The sequence below is a fragment of the Oncorhynchus kisutch genome, linkage group LG2 (genome assembly GCF_002021735.2).
Source record: "Oncorhynchus kisutch isolate 150728-3 linkage group LG2, Okis_V2, whole genome shotgun sequence".
NCBI lineage: Eukaryota > Metazoa > Chordata > Actinopteri > Salmoniformes > Salmonidae > Oncorhynchus > Oncorhynchus kisutch.
This window is the reverse complement of record NC_034175.2, coordinates 19,995,231-20,018,656: the sequence shown is the minus strand read 5'-3', so window position 1 is coordinate 20,018,656 and position 23,426 is coordinate 19,995,231. Positions and strand designations below refer to the sequence as shown.

General features: G+C 43.5%; 1 protein-coding gene across 15 annotated transcripts in view; it reads left to right on the top strand.

The window, feature by feature from the left end:
* Positions 1–23,426, top strand: part of LOC109908976 (DNA-binding protein SATB1) — a 58,455-nt gene that overhangs the window by 3,589 nt on the left and 31,440 nt on the right. For 6 of the 15 annotated variants that reach the window (XM_031790144.1, XM_031790116.1, XM_031790130.1 and 3 more), the window contains exons 2-5: positions 11,948–12,192; positions 14,068–14,244; positions 18,831–18,957; positions 21,733–21,856. In XM_031790144.1, the coding sequence (XP_031646004.1) occupies positions 11,973–12,192; positions 14,068–14,244; positions 18,831–18,957; positions 21,733–21,856 (648 nt within the window). In that variant the 5' untranslated portion in view covers positions 11,948–11,972. Of the gene's footprint in view, positions 1–9,394; positions 10,435–11,947; positions 12,193–14,067; positions 14,245–18,830; positions 18,958–21,732; positions 21,857–23,426 lie in introns of those variants that run through there. The other 9 variants (XM_031790151.1, XM_031790160.1, XM_031790178.1 and 6 more) reach the window with 5 other exon arrangements.

Sequence of the window (23,426 nt, the reverse complement as noted above, 5' to 3'; positions counted from 1 at the left end):
AGTCCTGTATGCTGAGCGTGTGATAGTCCTGTATGCTGAGAGTGTGATAGTCCTGTATGCTGAGAGTGTGATAGTCCTGTACGCTGAGAGTCTGATAGTCCTGTATGCTGGGAGTGTGATAGTCCTGTATGCTGAGCATGTGATAGTCCTGTACGCTGGGAGTCTGATAGTCCTGTATGCTGGGAGTGTGATAGTCCTGTACGCTGAGAGTCTGATAGTCCTGTATGCTGGGAGTGTGATAGTCCTGTATGCTGAGTGTGATAGTCCTGTACTCTGAGAGTCTGATAGTCCTGTATGCTGGCAGTGTGATAGTCCTGTATGCTGAGCGTGTGATAGTCCTGTATGCTGAGAGTGTGATAGTCCTGTATGCTGAGCGTGTGATAGTCCTGTACGCTGAAAGTCTGATAGTCCTGTATGCTGGGAGTGTGATAGTCCTGTACGCTGAGAGTCTGATAGTCCTGTATGCTGGCAGTGTGATAGTCCTGTATGCTGAGCGTGTGATAGTCCTGTATGCTGAGAGTGTGATAGTCCTGTATGCTGAGAGTGTGATAGTCCGGTACGCTGAGAGTCTGATAGTCCTGTATGCTGGCAGTGTGATAGTCCTGTATGCTGAGAGTGTGATAGTCCTGTATGCTAGGAGTGTGATAGTCCTGTATTCTGAGAGTGTGATAGTCCTGTACGCTGAGAGTCTGATAGTCCTGTATGCTGGCAGTGTGATAGTCCTGTATGCTGAGCGTGTGATAGTCCTGTATGCCCTCGAGTGTGATAGTCCTGTATGCTGAGAGTGTGATAGTCCTGTACGCTGAGAGTCTGATAGTCCTGTATGCTGGGAGTGTGATAGTCCTGTATGCTGAGCATGTGATAGTCCTGTACGCTGGGAGTCTGATAGTCCTGTATGCTGGGAGTGTGATAGTCCTGTACGCTGAGAGTCTGATAGTCCTGTATGCTGGGAGTGTGATAGTCCTGTATTCTGAGAGTGTGATAGTCCTGTACTCTGAGAGTCTGATAGTCCTGTATGCTGGCAGTGTGATAGTCCTGTATGCTGAGCGTGTGATAGTCCTGTATGCTGAAAGTGTGATAGTCCTGTATGCTGAGAGTGTGATAGTCCTTTATGCTGAGAGTGTGATAGTCCTGTATGCTGAGAGTGTGATAGTCCTGTATGCCGAGCGTGTGATAGTCCTGTATGCTGAGAGTGTGGTAGTCCTGTATGCTGAGAGTGTGATAGTCCTGTATGCCGAGCGTGTGATAGTCCTGTATGCTGAGAGTGTGATAGTCCTGTATGCTGAGCGTGTGATAGTCCTGTACGCTGAGAGTCTGATAGTCCTGTATGCCGAGCGTGTGGTAGTCCTGTATGCTGAGAGTGTGATAGTCCTGTATGCCGAGCGTGTGATAGTCCTGTATGCTGAGAGTGTGATAGTCCTGTATGCTGAGAGTGTGATAGTCCTGTATGCCGAGCGTGTGATAGTCCTGTATGCTGAGAGTGTGATAGTCCTGTATGCTGAGAGTGTGATAGTCCTGTATGCTGAGAGTGTGATAGTCCTGTATGCTGAGAGTGTGATAGTCCTGTATGCTGAGAGTGTGATAGTCCTGTATGCTGAGCGTGTGATAGTCCTGTAGGCTGAGAGTGTGATAGTCCTGTATGCTGAGAGTGTGATATTCCTGTATGCTGAGAGTGTGATAGTCCTGCCATTAGTAGTGCTCATGCATTTTTTTTAGATGTCAAAGTGGCACAAGCTGGAGGAAACCAGGTTATGGTTTTAATAGAGGTGATTGTATCTTGTCAAATCTCTCACTGTTTGAGGAGCTGTTGTGGTTAATCTGGTCACTATTTCACAGAACAATGTCACAGCCCTTTTCCTGTTTGAGCGACCGTGTCACTTCTTGTAAGTCCTGTTTAAGATGAAAGACTGAACGTTGAACGTTGAGCGCTGCTGTTAGCCCTCTCAGTCTCACTTTCTGCTTACTAAAACCAGTCTTAACACTAAGCTAGCCGTTGTGAAAGTGGCACACACACACGCACACACACGCACACACACACACACACACACACACACACACACACACACACACACACACACACACACACACACACACACACACACACACACACACACACACACACACACACACACACACACACACACACACACTCCTTGATCTTTTACCCAAATCTGTTACTTAACCTTATTTGACAGGAACGACACAAGTCAGATGGCGAGCACAGTGCTAACAGTCCAGATACCTAACAGGACACAGATCCAATAGTCATGCTCAGAAGAAGCCTATCATTGTGCCATAACTGTTTCATTTTCACATACCCTTTAGCAAATTCCTATGACATGTAATAATGACCATAAGGCGATCAATTATCAAGAATAAAAGCAGAAGAAATGCCAAGACATTTAACTGCCTGTCTTTGCCTATAGATGTTTTTGAGGTTATCAAAAGTCGGGTTATATTTGTCAGTGCACCAAAGTGAAAGTAGCGCACGTCTTTGTTATTGACTGCTCTGTAATAGCAGGAAATCAACCTACTGTTAGAAACACACCTAGGGGATCTCTCCCTCTCCTCTCCACCCTACTCATCTTGGTGGCACTTTTGCCTCACATCGCCAATAATTGCCACCTCATTTGCCAGCGGAGGGGAGGCTTTGCAGGCTCAGCTGATCGTTGGCTGCTGCTCTTAACATACAGTACAGAAGACAGGAGTAGGGTGTGCAACTCATAGTGCTCTTTCAGATGAGGTCCTCACAGCCGTTGAACAGAAGTTGTGGTAAGGGATATAGGGTTGGAAGAACATAGTAATAGATACTAACGTACATAATAGGTGGGCGAGAGGAAACAACCTCTTCAGTTCATGTATTGACCCTAAGAGACCAATTAGGCAGTACAGTACATCAGAGAGGTTTCCTCTTTCCTACTGAGGTGGAACTTCTCCTCAAGAACACATGATGAAGGCTCAATGACACTCAACAACACTGACGCTTGAAATTATTCACTCAAGCTTCTTGCAGTTGTAGCTTGTTTTTGAAGAAGAAAAAAAGATGTGGACTCTAAATGGTAAAACCTCCAGACTTTTGCAGGCTAAACGATGGCTTCAGGTTAGGGTGTAGCTAACAGAGTCTGGGGCTTGTTCAAAATACCTCCTACGAAGATCTCTACATTATTACAATTCATACAGCCAAGTACTTGGAGAGTTTAGAGTTGGGTTGTGTCTCGCTGTGCTGAGACTGATATCTAGGGTAAAACCATTAATCGTCTTTACCACCCTCGATAATTAGCACTGTAGAAATAACAGCTCAGCAAACAGTGAAATTATACCTGTGGTAAGGAGCAGAGTAAATACCTGTTTAGCTGCCAGCAAATGCATTTATTAGACTGTCGCCAGTAAATAAGAGGCCTGTCTCGTTTTTTGATGTGTGGCTCTTTGGGGATTCCACCTACTCTGAAATAGGTCTGTTATGATTGCTAATAGAGAACAAAGGTAACAATGAATCTGAGAGATTTTGATGACATGCTGCAACCAGTTTTGGTAAAAGGTCTTTGTCTTAATAGGGATTGTTTACACATTCCAGGGCTCAGTGTCAAAAATGTAAAAAGGCCTGACAATTACAGGCATACCACCCTGGATGCGCGCTTGTATGCAACTGCAGTTACAGCACATTTAGCCATGATCTGAGACTTCTTTAAAAGGGGGATATGTTGCCCCAGCATGTTGAAAACAATTTATTTTGGCATATGCTTTGCATACTGTTGATCCAGATTCCTTGGCTTAACGATAAAAGCTTGCATTGTTTCTGGTCCTCACAATCAGCACTGTTCGGTTGAATGGGGAGCTGTCTTTCCACAGAGATAAATAACCAAAGTCTGTCATGTCGATTCTGTCACGGTTTGGCAAAATGACATTTCTGTAAAAAATATTGAATTGTTTGCATGCTTCACGGCACCATAACAAACACAATTTAAAATGCATGTTGACTGATACCTTGAACTTTTTAGAATTCAAATCACCTTATTTCAGGCCCAACATATGTTTTGATTTCTTGAAAAAAATGTGATTGTGTTTTATTTTTATGCTTGTCATTATCCGATCTGTGTAGGTTTTCCTGAATCCTTTGTTCAGATAATGCAACAAAAAAGGAACCGAGTGCTTTGGTGGAATTCGCATCCTGCTAAGATCAGGTTGTTAATACCCACCCACATACTCCGATGAAACATTTTCAACCGATACTGTATTCTCTTGTGCACACAAACACAACCTCAACCATCCCCTTGTCAAATGTTTTGTACAGTGGTGGATGATGCATCCTTTGACTGCAGATTAAATGTGCAGAGGAAAATTTGTAGATAAAACTGCATTGACAAGTTTGCATTCTTTATCCAATGCTCCCACCCAGGCCTATGGAATGGTTTGCTCAGTAGCCTTTCTGTGTACTGGGCATAGTAAACATTTGTATCACCTGCCCACATTCACTTAACCCTCTTAAGAGTTCTCCTGCACCAACCGTAGTTTTGTCCTTTCGCATATCCTCCACAGCAGAGTATATGGCATCCTTTGCAACATCTTTAGCCTCCCCCTCACTGTGTAGCTTAACAACAAAGTGTGGACAAAGCCATCTTCAGTGTTGCTTTCCGAAACACACAACCCTGTCTCTCTAGCTATTAATTGTTGATGTGTTGCAATCCACGAGGCAGAAATTAGAGTTCTAATTATTCAGTCATGTGATGAGCACTGGCCCTGCAACCAGTGACAGAAAAGTCATTTCCAAGGCCCTGAAACTGATGCTAGTTGATTGTTCTGTGACTAATTTGTTTTATAATTCGATAAAAGTGAAGGGGGATCAACAAGCCGATACAGGGTCCTCTCACCAGCCTCGGGGACACAATAATTTGTTTTGAATCATTAATAAAGATCCTGTGGGCAGACTAAAACGAGGCCAGCTCTGGCCCTGTGTTAATCATGGCCCGGTCAACGTCATGGCACTACTGTCGCTACGGCTGCTGTGGCTCGGGACAGTGGTCTTGACCTTATGATGCATATAGGCCCAGACAGACACAGAGCCGAGACCAGCTCACTCTCGGATACTGAGAAACCTGTGTTTCCGTGTGTGGGGGGACAGTGCACACCACACATCGTCCTAGCGGTGGGCGTCAGAGGTCCGTTCCTGAGCGCTCGGCTTCTCAAAATCGCCACCGTCTCATTTCTGTTACTCTTTGATGCCGGCGTCTACGACTTGATGCATACTGTGAGGCCTGTTCAGAGGAAAGTGAAAAGGTCTTCCAGTAAGTGGGCGGGGGCGTCGTCCGGTTCTACTTTGGACATTGGTGTTCATTTGAATCTCACTCTCCTTCTCCGACGATGACACAACACTGCCAAATCAGAATTTTACCTTCTTTCACTTTTAATTCAAAAGCATACTGACTATGAGGGTCTAATAGAGAGCCTACAACTCGTTCAGTTTAAAGAACACTAGCCATTGCTGATATGAAATATCTTGCACATTCAGGTTCACTGCTTAATGACTGAGTACTCAAAGGATCTGTCCGTTTCTCACTAATGTCTTTTTAGTAATAGTTCATTTGTATATGTTGCACGCCATGCAGTACTGCTGGAAATGTCCCTTCAATTAAAACAATTTGCACCGGACAATTTGCACCTCTTCAAGTTTTCATGTGACCTTGGTAATTGGTTTGCTGTCTACACACTCTCAATGCAAACACACTCTTGCAAATACCTACTACTGTATAAACAATATCTCATTAGTGGAGAGGGAATTTGTGCATGTACTATAATAATGTTTTGACACATTCACACCAATATTAATAATACACAGATGATTGAATACCTCATTGTCTTATTAGTGCCTTATTTTTGTGTGCTTTCATATATCCCAGATCCTACACAGCAAGCTGAGGTCTGCACTGACAGCATTACCCCATGCTGTTAGTATTCACACACGGCTAAGACGCAGACAGACTCAATTGTATTAGATAATCCAAATAATCATATTAATGCCCATTAAAGTGGTGAGCATGAAGACATCACAACACCTACATACTGTGTGTGATGACGCGTTCGACGTCTGGGACAACAAAGAAACCGCGTCGTCCGAGACGCTAAGCCAACATTGCAGCGTTCGCTCATGCCACTTTCTTTCGCAGGATCTTAACATGTTAAAGAGTAGATTATAAACGGGTTGTTAAAACTGACCTCGTACTTCATTTCTCTCCATTATTTAACAAGGGACTTCATGAATATTTGATGTGATGGTATAGTGAGGGTCAAAGAAGGGGCTACAATATGGCAATAACTGTAAGGTTATATAATATGGTGGTGCAAAAGATGGCAAAGCTGATAGCACACTAGAAGGGATCATGAGTAGGTGTTGTAAAATATTGTAACTAAATCATATGGCTCAAGTATTACACTGTTTAACAGAGGTATATCTTTAAAGACATTCATTGTGTTGACATCGTTTATTTTATTGAAGATGTGCATGTCAAACCTCTGCTTCATAATAAGGAGCTCAGCTATAACATCACCCATCTCTTACAAACATGTAATAACACATATGCCGTGGCCCTGGTAAATCTATCACAATAGCGTTTTTGTAATCAGTTGGTATTGATAGAGGCCTTTCAGTGTGAAAAATGTTTTTTTCTCTCTGATACAAAAACCTATATGTTAATTGATAATCAGTACTGTTGATTCAGTGGTGCAGTCAGTGCAAATCTGTGCCCTTCTGGATGTCAGAGGGTTTTCACAGCCATGTTTGTGCCAACGTCGCTGGCAGTGGCAGCACCTGTTGGCAGTGCCAGAACCTGGCTGGCAGGGTTATCAATGCTCTCTGATGGTCTCCCACAATCACAGTGGAAATGACAGCGGCTGCTTGCGTCACGGCAGATAACAATTTGCCCGACTACAGCTCGCATTCGCTGTTATTTCTATCTCCATGCCCACTCTGACAGATATGAAAACGTACACCCAACCAAATGTACAGAAAGTGTCATGTGTTGTCTCGTGTTTATTAATGTTTATTATTGTGATAATAAACATTTGATGTATTTAGCTTTGAACTTTCCCAATGTGTTATATAAAACCTTGACCCTGCTATTACAGGTGATATCATGTGAAATGAGCAACGGATCTGACCCAAAAAGATTGATAGTTGTTCTTGTACATTTTACTACATCACCAGCAGTAACACTGTAATAACATAGTAATAGCCACAGAATATTGCGTTGTCCTTTTCATCTTTATTATCATGCACCTTACTTGATTAAAACAAAGTAATACTGCAGTACTCTGCTGATGAATGCAGTATGAATTTGTCAGTTTAGACAGTTTTTACATCTCTGTACAACCCAACATTTTATAGATAGGCTACTAAGTTTATTGAATTGTGACATACACCTGACTAATTTGAACCTTAGACAGTAACGTTTTAACATTGGAGCATACAGTATGGGTTTCCGGTGACAGGCCACAGACATGGGACAGCATCACTTATCGGCAGCACAGACTCACTGCTTTGAAAGTGACTGACATTCAGCTAGGTGTTGTTGTTTACTCAAAACAGTGTTCTACCTCAACTTGATACCGCTGAATCTTACCTTGCTCTGTTTACTTCCGGCTCAAAGGTTTTTCAGCAATACATTCATTTTGAATACAGTGACTCGGGTGCTCTTTCTATCAAAAAACATCAAACACTCACATTTGTATACGATAAAGAGGTCATCTGCTGGGTCAATCCTTACAAATCTTGAACACCATAAAGTAACACCTTCTTGGCTTAAAATGCCGTAAACAGGTATGAACTAAGAGTTTCCCTGAGCTCAAGATGTCTCATCTCTAGGAATCATTTCTCAGGAATTTAAGAGAAACCCTCTTTTGAAGAGTTGGACTTTTTATGACAAATCTTTTCCCCTCAGATATCTCCTTCTACTCGCCTCTATGTGTGTTATTGACAAAACAACAGGTTGTTGTTGTGTGGGAGGAGATTTATGATTTGGCTTAACATTTCTGGGAGCTATAGGCCTTACCATGGTTTATGACTAAATACTACAATATATATACACAACATTTTGTTTCTATATGCAGCATTTCCTCTGTGTTTTACCAAAGAGGTAGGCAATCACTGCATATTTAGAGTTTGTGTTTATGTTTGCAAGGTATTAATGCATCCTGTTTTAGTTGGTTTCCTTTTTAGCTTTTTTTTCTGAGTCCTGACTGCCTTGTTTTCATGTTGTGTTGACAACATGCCTGATATACTGTACCTAATATCTTGGTCTGTCTCTGAAAGTATTTGCACCCACATTTGTTTTTGTTTATTGTCCACTGCTGACAATCTTTTCATGTAGAATAGTGTTTTATCTCAGGGTATGCAGGATAACTGTAATGATGTATCTCTACGTTGTTTGTACAGACGTATGTTTTATAGCAGTTCTGTGCTGTGCACATTCCCATTTGAGCGAGAATAATTGTGTTGTGATGTATATAGTAATAGACAGCAACATTGCTTTCCGTTATAGACAATACTTTGTTCAACAGAAGTTGTAAGGCACCTACCTTGACAGTGATGTCCTTGAGGTGCGCCTCTAGGGTCTTGGGAAGGTCGCACTCTCTCCCAGTCCCCCCTCTCTCCCGTGCAAGGTTAGGACAGTGTCATATTTGTGGTCAGGGAAAGTCAGTACCGTAATCCAATCTTTTTAGTAGTAGAGGTTTGGCTATGCTCTCTATTGCGTTGTCACCCGTGTAGGGCTGCTCGTAGCATGTGTGCAATGAATGCACTGTGTAGATAAGCTATTTAGAAAGGCACCAGAACAGCTTTTGCTCACCACTCTCTACTTCTATGATGTGTGCTGTAGCAATAAGACATATTCAGCCTGTGAGGCACCACTAAGTGATATGCAAACACAGTTAACAGGCTTGTGTTCACACCTAACAGATTGAATCTCTTTTCAATAATCCTAATATCAGATTCTGGCATTATTATTGTAGGCTATTATTCATCTCTATTATGGGAAAAGTTCAGGAAAATAATAGTAACCATGTAATAAACAAACAGCCTATTATTATTCGGGATACCAATTTTGTTTGTTTGTTTATTTATTTGTATGCACAATAAAAATAGCTTACGGGTCGAGTAGGCTACTCAGGACTGACGTAGATCAATAGCCAAAACGGCATGGGAGTTATTCTATTGTGCTCTCTCAGATAGCATTTCAGTGATGTGGGGTTTATATCGGCCTATTTTAACAATTTCCACATGGTCCTTCTGTAGCCTATATAATGTCCATTCGCATAGCATCTCGAATATGTATAGCCTATGCGCGCCTCTGTGTATGTGCATGTGTGTGTGTGTGTTATTCAGTAATAAATGCAGAACCGCCTCACTCTAATCAAGCTGATTAAAAATTCCTGCGCGCACAGCCGGAAATCGCACCATCCTCTGTTTTCTTTGCACTTTTTACTTTATTTTAGGTTCTACACTCCGCCAGGACATCGGCTGTCGCGAGTGGCTGCCTTCAACACTCGACATGCGGGTTAAATCGTCTTGTTTTAGGGGTATTTTCTTTTGAAATGAGGAGGAGAAAGGGAAAGCACAGGCAGCACCAGCAAGGGGAGTGATGAGTCAATACAACTCATAATTTAATGGGGACACAGAAGGGGAAAGCGAGAAAGAAAGAAGAGCTCCCGTCCGGACGCAAATCAAACCAACAGAAAGAACACACATCGCAAGCAGCTGTTATGCATCCATAGCAAGCCTTAACTCGACATTGGAAAGTAAATCGCACTTTTTAACATGGGTGTGCATATCGTTGCGCCATCGTCTCTACTTGAGATAGCAGATCATTGTCGATAAAAAAAATTATAGAGAAGGCGAATTTATTGAATACACGTTATTTTTGTATGCGTTTATACATCAGGATTGTTCGCGACTGGTGAAATAACAGATTTCAGCACAGCTTAACACTATCCGATGTTCTATTCACGACTGACTGATAATCGTGGTGGATACGTTGTGTTAACTCGTTGCACTTGTAACCGATGGACTATGCTCGAGACAGTTATCCCGTTTATTGTATCAGGTGTTATTTTCCTCCGCTACTTCTAATAAGACGTAAGAATGACTATTTTTCCAGTGAGCAAATAATTCGATTTATCTAGGCTATACTGTACAGACTTAATTCACTACCAATGTTATCGTATCCCAGTCTGTCTCGACGTCTTCTTTTATATAGATGTGGGTTGCTCTTTTGTATATCAACCTTTCATCTCTCAAAAGAAGAACACATTTCTGTAGAGGACCTATCATTTAAACCTAGAAAGCATCAGACATTGAAGTTTTCTTTCCCTTGACAAAACTTGAAGAAGGCAACGTTCACCAAGACTGCATTATATGCTTTCGAGTTTTGAAGTGCTGAGTTTCAGGTTGGTTTGCCCTAAATGTAACTTAACTTGTGTTTTGCACTCTTGCTTGTCTTTTTTAAAGGTCATTCAGAAATCCTGCCCTGGACTACCACCATATCCGGGTCTGGATTCTGTTGCCCCCCCCTATTTAAACAATTAGTTGCTTCATTGCATATCATGAATGAGATAGTTCATGATCATTTCTGTTCTGGTGGGAAGGTGGGGGTACATTATTTTGACCTGTTCAGTTTTTGTTGAAATATATTTTTAAAACTTTCTATTGCACAATGTAAACACTGTATAATAACCCTATATATATATTTTTTTTAAAATGAAACACCATAACAGATACTTATTCAAATGTTGCTAAGCAAATGGTGTGTATTAGGTGTTTAACCCTGTCATTCAGTTGTGGAGAGACTGTCAAGGTGTTGACTGTGTGCTTCCTGCAGTCGGTGGCTGTGTATGTGGGCGGCAGGTAGCCTAGTGGTTGGAGTGTTGGGCCAGTAACCAAAAGGTTGCTTTATCGAATCCCCAAGCTGACAAAGTAAAAATCTGTCGTTCTGCCCCTGAACAAGGCAGTTAACCCACTGTTCCCCGGTAGGTTGTCTTTGTAGATAAGAACTCGTTCTTAACTCACTTGCCTGGTTAAATAAAAATTAAAATGTGTTTTCAATAATCAGGTGTTTCTGGCATGTCAGACTTCACCTTGTCCTCTGTCCATTCTTTTTTCTGATTGCACTTTTAATTTCTGATAGGCTCAAAGGTATAAAAAGTCAGCATTCTTTCCAATGGTACTGCTTTCATTTAGTTTTACCTCACATTTTGTAGTCTTCTCTTAAATTTAAAGAGACCTCCCACACAATTCTTCTTCCTCATATCATGTCCTGTTTAGGCACATGTGATACAACTCTGTTACAACAATGTTCTTCAGGTCCTTTGCCTTTTTATGCTTTTTTTCCCATAAAGCATGTCTGGTAGTTTTTTTTTTTGGGGGGGGGGAGTGCTGAAAGTGACTCAGGCTGAATATGTTTAGCTCTACTCTCTCAGCCTTCACTTCACTGTTGCAAGGCTTGTGGGCTTGTGCTGTGAACTGCAGTAATCATCAGAGTGGAATCTTTCTGCAAATTAATGTGTTTGCACAAAAATGTGCTTGTTTGCCCACCATATGGGAATCCGTAGTGGGACAGACATACATAATACATGCTCTGAAAAATGGGAACATTACGATGGCACGAAACATTGTGAGTGCCAAGTAATGAAAGCACAGAATTGGCAGTTATTGTTGTAACTGTTATGTTTTTAATGTGCTTTTTCCCATAGATAGATGTTCATGTTGACAAGTTATCACCCTCTTTTTTCTAACCTTTTCAAAGTCCAAACAATCAACCCTAAAAAGATAATTTGGCATACTTCATATCATGCATTTGAATATGATGTGCTTACTGTGTGAAGGCCTTACATGTCCATGAAACCCCCTAATGTTCTGCCAGCTAGTGAACGCCCAGACTGTCCCTGTCTTATCTCCTCCCAGGTGATAGTGAGCAGAGGTGCTGAGAATGATGGACCATCTCAGCGAGGCGTGCCTGGGGAAGGAGAACTGTGACCTAGTCAACAGCATGGGTGACCGCGACTCCAAGGCCCCCCCAGCCAAGCTGGCCCGGCTGGAACAGAACGGCAGCCCCCTGGGCAGGGCCCGCCTGGGCAGCACGGGGGCCAAGCTGGCCGGGGTACCCTACAAACCCTCGGGACACCTCCTCAAGAACTGCCACAAGAGGGGTGAGTGACACTGGTCAGGGTGGTGTGTGTTTGTGTGTGTAGGTGTGTGAGATAGCAAATATTTACTCTCAGACACTTCAAAAGGACCCTCAGTACAAGTAGGCCCAAATTATGGCCTGTGTGTGTTTGGCAAGATGGGAGAGAGGTGGAATGTTGTAAGTGTGTGTGTGTGTGCTGTCTGTGTTTACAATTATAATGTCTTCATGGTTCACAAGTGTCATGGTTTTGTTTCCATCTTCCTGCGCAAACCGATTTAAATTTCCCTTAGTCATCTTAGTGCGCACACCCACACTTAGGCCTATCTACGAAGACCCATTGTTTATACCGAGGCCGTTTGAGAATTATTACTGTGTTATTCTGCACAGCACTGCATCACTGTTTCTCTCCTGTTGTTGTTTATTATAGAGAATGTAGGTCCCCCACTTAAGGGGCCTTTATTTTGAGATGATGAAATAGCTTTCTTATATAACTACTGGCCTGATCATTACATGAATAATGTTATTATTTTATGAATTTTTGGGGCTAGATACGAGCATTTTCATGAGTTTATTAGCGGTTGGCCGTTATGTCTCGTCTGTTTGTTCGGTTGTGTTTGTGGGGACTTTGGAACCATAGAATGTTGCGTTGAGTGTCTTAATGCGCTGTTACTCGTAGTTGGTTCCTGTCTTATTTGCTGCAAAACACCAGCTGAGAAAGTTCAATTTTCCTCCCCAATCATCATCCTCAGGCCGGCCCTACATCACTCTGTCCTCGCGTTTTTCAGAACGTTCCAGCATATTTTTTGCCTTTTTCGAGAGGAAATTGTGAAATTTATAGAAGCGTCTGTTTCGCATGGCCACAGTGGGCATTGTTTGAGCTGAATAATATTTACCATGGGCTTTTCTCTGTTCCATGAACACAAAGGCTGTATTGCTCCCCAAATGAACCTACACAGCAGTCTTTATTGTTAGATCTCTATCTATTCAAATCAGGGAGAGAAGCAGCGTTTCAGCACATTCCCTGGCACCTGATGGTGATTACCCCGTTTATTGATTGTTTGTCAGAGATGTTTGCATCTTCAGGATGCCGGACATTAGAAATATTGTTCATTGCAAATGCTCAAACTCCATGAATAATGTGCTGCATATCATCACCACTGAAGGCCATAGAGGAATATTTTAACCAAAAAAGTGATGATGCTCCGAAACTTAAGTCACCGAAACATCAAAAGACGTTTTTAACCCAAATGGTATAATTTGAAATTTGCACAGTGCAACGTCTTTGGACAAGGATTCCTTGTTTTCTACCTAATAGCAGTGCAGTGTTTACACAGACTAGTAAACCTCAGGGCGCACTGGAGTGTTGGGATTTGGAGCAGTGCATCATGGGAAGGTGATATGGGGTTGACATCAGAGGCAGAAGCAGTCTAATGTGATCTGAACTCCTTGACAATGTATCAATAGATCTCAGTCAAAAAGTGGTTAAAAGCAGAGATCGGCCAAGATTCATCTGAACAACATTCAATGTATTTAGACTTTAGTTCAAATCGAATAATGATATCATTAATAATGACTAAGGACATTGAAATCATTACTCTAATCATGATGTCATTGATCATGTTTGAATAACTAAAATCACAGTACCACCACATCTACTACCGCTACCACAACTAGTTCTATCAATGTGAATAAGGCTAATATGGAAATTCTAATAAAAAACAATACAATATTTATCATTGTGCTGTCACTGATAATACGAATGGCACTGACATTCATTCATTCATGAATAGAGATAGTCTGACTGTATCAGCTGTGTCTAAATGTAATATTAATCCCCCCATTGAAGGTCACCATTTGTCATGTCTGAGCCCTCGCTGTGTTGTCTGTGTCTCTCCAGGCAACATGCTCCCTGTGTTCTGCGTGGTGGAGCATTACGAGAGCCCCATCGAGTTTGACAGCAAGGAGGAGCACGCCGAGTTTGTGCTGGTCAGGAAAGACATGCTGTTCAACCAGCTCATCGAGATGGCCCTTCTGTCACTGGGCTACTCGCACAGCTCGGCGGCACAGGCGAAAGGTAGGACTGGCACAAGCCCCCACTCTATTGATGACCCGCTCACACACACATACACACACACACAGATACACACACATACACATACAGTTGAAGTCGGAAGTTTACATACACTTAGGCTGGAGTCATAAAAACTTGTTTTTCAACCACTCCACAAATTTCTTGTTAACAAACTATAGTTTCGGGCAAGTCGGTTAGGACATCTAGTTTGTGCATGACACAAGTCATTTTCCCAGCAATTATTTACAGACAGATTATTTCACTTATAATTAACTGTATCACAATTCCAGTGCGTCAGAAGTTTACATACATTAAGTTGACTGTGCCTTTAAACAGCTGGGAAAATTCCAGAAAATGATGTCATGGCTTTAGAAGCTTCTGATAGGCTATCTGACATCATTTGAGTCAATTGGAGGTGTACCTGTGGATGTATTTTAAGGCCTACCTTCAAACTCAGTGCCTCTTTGCTTGACATCATGGGAAAATCAAAAGAAATCAGCCAAGACCTCAGAAAAAACATTGTAGACCTCCACAAGTCTGGTTCATCCTTTGGAGCAATTTCCAAACGCCTGAAGGTACCACGTTCATCTGTACAAACAATAGTATGCAAGTATAAACACCATGGGACCACGCAGCCGACATACAGCTAAGGAGGAGATGCGTTCTGTCTCCTAGAGATGAACGTACTTTGGTGCGAAAAGTGCAAATCAATCCCAGAACAGCAGCAAAGGACCTTGTGAAGATGCTGGAGGAAAGATGTACAAAATAATCTATATCCACAGTAAAACAATTCCTATATCAACACAACCTGAAAGGCCGTTCAGCAAGGAAGAAGCCACTGCTCCAAAACCGGCATAAAAAAGACCGTCTACGGTTTGCAACTGCACATGGGGACAAAGATCGTAATTTTTGGAGAAATGTCCTCTGGTCTGATGAAACAAAAATAGAACTGTTTGGTCATAATGACCATGCTTATGTTTGGAGGAAAAATTAGGAGGCTTGCAAGCCAAATAACTGAAAAAGCATGTGCAAGCAAGGAGGCCTACAAACCTGACTCAGTTACACCAGCTCTATCAGGAGGAATGGGCCAAAATTCACCCAAATTATTTTGGGAAGCTTGTGGAAGGCTACCCGAAACATTTGACCCAAATTAAACAATTTAAAGGCAATGCTACCAAATACTAATTAAGTGTATGTAAACTTCTGACCCCCTGGGAATGTGATGAAAGAAATAAAAGCTGAAATAAATCATTCTCTCCACTATTATTCTGACATTTCACATTCTTAAAATAAAGTGTTGATCATAACTGACCTAAGACAGGGCATTTTTACTCGGATTAAATGTCAGGAATTGTGAAAAAACAGAATTTAAATGTATTTGGGCTAAGGTGTATGTAAACTTCCGACTTCAACTGTATACACACACATATAAACTCAGGCACATGCCCGCTCCACAAATTATAGAACTGGCCCTGCTATGATTTGGCTTCTCAAATCAAATCAAATTTATTTATATAGCCCTTCGTACATCAGCTGATATCTCAAAGTGCTGTACAGAAACCCAGCCTAAAACCCCAAACAGCAAGCAATGCAGGTGTAGAAGCACGGTGGCTAGGAAAAACTCCCTAGAAAGGCCAAAACCTAGGAAGAAACCTAGAGAGGAACCAGGCTATGTGGGGTGGCCAGTCCTCTTCTGGCTGTGCCGGGTGGAGATTATAACAGAACATGGCCAGGATGTTCAAATGTTCATAAATGACCAGCATGGTCGAATAATAATAAGGCAGAACAGTTGAAACTGGAGCAGCAGCACAGTCAGGTGGAAGTTGAAACTGGAGCAGCAGCATGGCCAGGTGGACTGGGGACAGAAAGGAGTCATCATGTCAGGTAGTCCTGGGGCATGGTCCTAGGGCTCAGGTCAGTTGAAACTGGAACAGCAGCATGGCCAGGTGGACTGGGGACAGCAAGGAGTCATCATGTCAGGTAGTCCTGGGGCATGGTCCTAGGGCTCAGGTCCTCCGAGAGAGAGAAAGAAAGAGAGAAGGAGAGAATTAGAGAATGCACACTTAGATTCACACAGGACACCGAATAGGACAGGAGAAGTACTCCAGATATAACAAACTGACCCCAGCCCCCCGACACATAAACTACTGCAGCATAAATACTGGAGGCTGAGACAGGAGGGGTCAGGAGACACTGTGGCCCCATCCGAGGACACCCCCGGACAGGGCCAAACAGGAAGGATATAACCCCACCCACTTTGCCAAAGCACAGCCCCCACACCACTAGGGGGATATCTTCAACCACCAACTTACCATCCTGATACAAGGCTGAGTATAGCCCACAAAGATCTCCGCCACGGCACAACCCAAGGGGGGGGGGCGCCAACCCAGACAGGATGACCACAACAGTGAATCAACCCACTCAGTTGACGCACCCCCTCCAGGGACGGCATGAGAGAGCCCCAGCAAGCCAGTGACTCAGCCCCTGTAATAGGGTTAGAGGCAGAGAATCCCAGTGGAAAGAGGGGAACCGGCCAGGCAGAGACAGCAAGGGCGGTTCGTTGCTCCAGAGCCTTTCCGTTCACCTTCCCACTCCTGGGCCAGACTACACTCAATCATATGACCCACTGAAGAGATGAGTCTTCAGTAAAGACTTAAAGGTTGAGACTGAGTTTGCGTCTCTGACATGGGTAGGCAGACCGTTCCATAAAAATGGAGCTCTATAGGAGAAAGCCCTGCCTCCAGCTGTTTGCTTAGAAATTCTAGGGACATTTAGGAGGCCTGCGTCTTGTGACCGTAGCGTACGTGTAGGTATGTACGGCAGGACCAAATCAGAGAGATAGGTAGGAGCAAGCCTATGTAATGCTTTGTAGGTTAGCAGTAAAACCTTGAAATCAGCCCTTGCTTTGACAGGAAGCCAGTGTAGAGAGGCTAGCACTGGAGTAATATGATCAAATTTTTGGGTTCTAGTCAGGATTCTAGCAGCCGTATTTAGCACTAACTGAAGTTTATTTAGTGCTTTATCCGGGTAGCCGGAAAATAGAGCATTGCAGTAGTCTAACCTAGAAGTGACAAAAGCATGGATTAATTTTTCTGCATAATATTTGGACAGAAAGTTTCTGATTTTTGCAATGTTACGTAGATAGAAAAAAGCTGTCCTCGAAATGGTCTTGATATGTTCTTCAAAAGAGAGATCAGGGTCCAGAGTAATGCCGAGGTCCTTCACAGTTTTATTTGAGACGACTGTACAACCATTAAGATTAATTGTCAGATTCAACAGAAGATCTCTTTGTTTCTTGGGACCTAGAACAAGCATCTCTGTTTTGTCCGAGTTTAATAGTAGAAAGTTTGCAGCCATCCACTTCCTTATGTCTGAAACACATGCTTCTAGCGAGGGCAATTTTGGGGCTTCACCATGTTTCATTGAAATGTACAGCTGTGTGTCATCCGCATAGCAGTGAAAGTTAACATTATGTTTTCGAATAACATCCCCAAGAGGTAAAATATATAGTGAAAACAATAGTGGTCCTAAAACGGAACCTTGAGGAACACCGAAATTTACAGTTGATTTGTCAGAGGACAAACCATTCACAGAGACAAACTGATATCTTTCCGACAGATAAGATCTAAACCAGGCCAGAACATGTCCGTGTAGACTAATTTGGGATTCCAATCTCTCCAAAAGAATGTGGTGATCGATGGTATCAAAAGCAGCACTAAGGTCTAGGAGCACGAGGACAGATGCAGAGCCTCGGTCTGATGCCATTAAAATGTAATTTACCACCTTCACAAGTGCCGTCTCAGTGCTATGATGGGGTCTAAAACCAGACTGAAGCATTTCGTATACATTGTTTGTCTTCAGGAAGGCAGTGAGTTGCTTCTCCCATAACTTCTCCCATAACTTACCCCACACACACTGCCCCCCTTCTATCCATCCATCCATCTACACACACACACACACACACACACACACACACACACACACACACACACACACACACACACACACACACACACACACACACACACACACACACACACACACACACACACACACACACACACACACACACACACAACTGCCTTAGCTGTCCAGGCCTCCGATAGTTTCCCAGCTGATCTGAAGGCTCAGTAACGTAGGCTGACATTGATCCCAGACAGAGGATGTAACTACATGCCTCTCAGGAGTTCTCAGGGCCTCTCTGCTCTGTAAACCTCTAGCTAGAACACTCAGTGGGAGTGTAGGTGGGACCCGTTGCAGCTGACTGCAACTGCAACACACAGACCTGGGCTACTTCCAGGTGCCTCTGCCCTTTATTACAGGCAGGTCTATCATACAGCAACACAGTTGACCAAAATATCCCACAATCTCTGTAGTAGGACATAGTGTAGGCTCGGATGTTTTCATGCCATTTATTGGTGGTGGGAGGGGGGGGGGCTTACTGGGAAAAGAGATGTCAACTTTAATGTGACCTTGCTGGGAAAATATAGAATCAGTCAATTATTATAAATGCTTATCTGTATGTGTCTAAATGTGAGAAACATAACATTTACCATTTGATTGTGTTTGTGTTTCTCTTTCCATTGCAGGTCTCATTCAGGTGGGCAAGTGGAACCCGGTCCCACTGTCCTACGTGACGGACGCGCCGGACGCCACCGTGGCAGACATGCTGCAGGACGTGTACCATGTGGTCACGCTGAAAATTCAGCTGCACAGGTCAGTCTCCACCCTGTTGCCCAATCAACCACCCCACACAACCACCCACCCACCTAACCAACCACCCACCCAATGCCAGTCCAGTGAAGTACCCAACCACACCACCCTCCTGACCCCACCACCCACCTATGCCAGTCTAGTGTGGCATGTGTACCTAGTTAACTTGGGTTAAACACCCAACACATAGGCCTACCATTTGCTTTCTATGCTTCCACACTAGCTCAAATTAGCATAATAGCCACAGACCTTGCAGCAGCCATAACAGCAAAGACATACCTGGAATCCAGCCATACACCTGATAGTGATGGATGGGCTGAACATAGCAATGGTAGCTATCCAGTCCATACAAAAACCATGCATGGCAGTCAGGTTTGCTCATAGCACCTACTGTAAAACTGTACTCACCATTTACGTTGACCACAGTCAGTAGCCACACCAACAAGATGTCATAGTATCCCTTCGAAGTTCAACGTGTTATGGATGAATGTCTATTTCTGATGCTTCATTGTGTGTGGTTACAGGGTTTATTCCACATGGTTACAGGGTTTATTCCACATGGTTACAGGGTTTATTCCACATGGTTACAGGGTTTATTCCACATGGCTACAGGGTTTATTCCACATGGTTACAGGATTTACAGGATTTAACAGAAACAACTCAAAGGTTAACAGTTTGGGCATTAATAGTTAAGGTTAGGGCTATGGTTTGGGGAAGGCTTAACCTTTTACTGCAGTGGGTTAAATCAGGGTCACAAGAGTGTCTTAAACAAATCTACTTTGAGTTTGCATCCCAATTTGACACTTTATATACATCACATAAGACTGAAATATACCAAAACCGTTTGAAATAGATACACATATTTTCGGCGTTAAAAAAAGGTATGTTTATTAATTATGAAATTATGAAAAATATTTATAGCATTCTACTTATGAGGCCACTATTGCAGGAAAGGGCTACAACAAAATAATAAAAAAATGATACAATATTAAAATCAGGTATCATCAGTATTCACAGTGTTCTCAAGGCTTGCTCGGGCTTTGTGAACTGCAGTAGCACAGTGGTCTAAGCTCCAGCTCCGATCATCATCAGTCCGCGCCCAGGGCTGGGCAATCTTTATTTTAGATTTTTTTTGTGAGAGCCGAGGAAGGCATATATCGACGTTCTCAGGACGTTTTCTAACATCCAAAATCGGCGTCTATTTCTAATGACCAACCTGGCCACACAACCCACACATACTGTTTACAGACCACATAGCAGCCACAGACTACACACACACACTGAGATTGGTACTGCTGGTGTAGAGGCCTGTGCCAGCTGCACACACTCAGCCCTACCCTCACTAGCTCACTGCTAATGCAACCCTCTGGGGGGCTGTTCACACACACACACACACACACACACACACACACACACACACACACACACACACACACACACACACACACACACACACACACACACACACACACACACACACACACACACACACACACACACACACACACACACACACACACACACACACACACACACAGGTTGTTCTCCCTCCCTCCTTCTCTTTTCTCCCCTCCTCTGCACACACACCAGCCAGGACACAGAAGGTTGTGTTTATTTCCAGCAAGCTTGTGTGTCTGCATGGATAGCTGTCTGTCTCCACCACTCACCCTCCTCTCTTTTCCTCCCCTCTGTTCCTTTGCTTTCCCCAGAGGCTCTCTAGCTGCTACAGCCGTTTAAGGTGTTCTGGCAAAGCCTTAACCAGAGCCGTGTGTGTTGTGTGTTGTGTGTTGTGTGTGTGTGTGTGTTCGCCCTCTATCTTTGAATCCTCTAACTTCTACCAATCTACCTTCTGTTTATTATATATGCATTACACATATCAAAGTACCTATAACCTTTAAGACAATAGCAACCCATCTCCCCCACCACACACACATAAACTCAATAGACACCCATACCAACTGTGGAGTGTGCGGTTCACGTGTTTCTTTTGTCGTTGCCATAATTCAGGAATGCCATATGTCCCACACACGTGACGTCTGCGCATGCTTGATCACATGGAGAGATCCTTATCTGAAGCGAACGGGGCTCTCTCACTGGAGACCTGCTTGTTCTCTTTCGAATTCCCCCTCATTAAAAAGATCTGGTTTGAAAGGGGGGTCCACTTGTCTGTAAATAGAGTACATTCATCTGTATATCGTATAGACGCATACAATCTTTGTCTTTTTATCAAAAATGCGTGTTTTTACGTGCGGCATGTTGTTATTTCCTTTCCCCCCGCTGCAGAAATCTAGCCGGTAACACCTTAAATTGTTTCGCCGAGCACATCGAGCCAGGAAGGTAGAAGTAACATGAAATAATAGTCGCCACATGCAGCTGATGTATAATTCATGCATCAATACAGCAGATGTGTTGTATAAAGTAATTAACTAATCAGAACAATCAGGAGAGAGAGAGGGAAGGAGAGAGAGCGAGGGAAAAGGGAGGGAGGGAGGGAGAGAGAGAGAGCAATCTCCAGATGCATCTGCTTGATGCGCCAAATGAAATCTGTCTGTCTTGGAGGGGCGCTTGCAGCAGGAAACCAAGGCCCTGTGCTCATCTCTCTCTCTCTCTCTTTCTCCTCCTGTTCTCTCCTGTTCTCTGCCCTCTTTTCTCTCCTTCTCTCTATTCCCCCTTCCCCTGTCTCAATCTCCCTGTTCTCTGTCCTCTCCCCCCACTCTCATCCCTTTCTCTTTCTCTCTCCCCCTCTCTCTTCTTCCTACCTCCTATCTCGTCTCACAGTTGTCCTAAACTGGAGGACCTGCCGCCAGAGCAGTGGACCCACTCTACAGTAAGAAATGCCCTCAAGGAGTTACTCAAAGACATGAACCAGAGCTCTCTGGCAAAAGAATGTCCCTTATCACAGGTGCTGGAGCCGTCCACAAACCCCCACTATTCCATTTGCCAAAGACTGCCAGTGTCCCTTTTTCAAATGCCCAGAGTTTGATAGAGTGGAACACGATGGAGAATTGCCATAGAAAATCCAAATCAATACTCATTGTCGTCCATATAGATGCACGTCCCCCCCCCTTCTTATTCTCTTCCCCCCTCATTTGCAGAAGCAGTACTGTTGATTGAATGCAGGGTTATTGTTGGGTAAACAATGGACCAACCCAGAATAATCTTGATTTTCCTCTTTATACGTCAGGCTAGAAATATGTTTTTTGGAGTTTTTTTTCTCTCTCACCATTATGTAATACACTCACTCTCTATTCAAGTAGCTTGACTCTATAGAATTTCAGCTTTCGTCATATTTCATATCTCATAACAGAAGCTGTTCTGCAGGAAAGAAACTGAAGTATATTTATCACAGGAGCCGTCTGGGTCTGTGCGCTTACGATATAGAGTGTGTGTGAGCGCTTACGGTATGGAGTGTGTGAGCTCTTACGGTATGGAGTGTGTGAGCTCTTACGGTATGGAGTGTGTGTGTTATGGAGTGCGGTATTCAATGGACTCCCCTCACCGAGGCTGCCGTATGGTCACCTAGAGGCCCGTGGTGTGTGTGTTTAGCCGGGCAGAGCGTGGTGATGATGTAAAGAGTCCCCCGGCGGTGTTCAGGCTGAGCCGAGCCCGCCGCTCCCTCCCTCTCTCCCTCAGCCCGGTAATCACCCTGTTTACGGTCCATATGTGAACCACTCTCTGTGGTGCGGTCCAACCGCGCAGGCTCAGAGGATAGCATCGCTGCTCGATTTTACTCTGTTGTTCAGCCATTGTTATTTACTCATTGTAAGACGCTCTGAGTAAGTAAGAGTGTCTGTTTTACAGGCTAACTGAAATATGAAATGGTAGTTGAGATGTGCATTGTTAATCCCAAATATCATATATGATATACTATAAGCAGTGATCCCTTTACTCGCATTGTAGGGGTTCACAGATGGCCGACTTCAAAATATCTGACATCTGTTACACAGTGGGTTCTGCATTGCTATACCCACAGAGAGGTGTGTTGTTGCTTTTAATAGGTCTCTCTATAAGACTCATTTGGGCCATTGAGCCCAGTATTAGACCTGCGTGGCTACTGCTGTTTCTTATCAGTATTAAACTCTGGCTCAGGGTCTCTGATGAGAGTGCCTGAGGGGGATGTGATGGGCGGCAGGTGAGAAGCCACAGAGGCCGCAGCGCTCCTAAGGCTTCTGGGAAGCCAACAGCGCCCGGGGAGAGGAAAGGGTGTATTCGGAGGCAGGGAAGATTGGCAGCTTTTATAGGATTAGTGTCTCCTTGATATTCAGGAGGGTAATCCTGGGGAGAGAAAGGTTAACAAACAGAGAATTTGGGGGAGAGAATGAACCCTACCTCAGAACAGGGCTCAAAGAGAGAAAGAAAGAGGGTGGGCCATCTTGAAAAAACGGCGCCTTTGTTCTGTGTCTTGTCAAACATTTAGTTCATTCTTTTGTGGCGGGGAGTCATGCTTTGTGTGTTTGGCCTACAAATGCCCT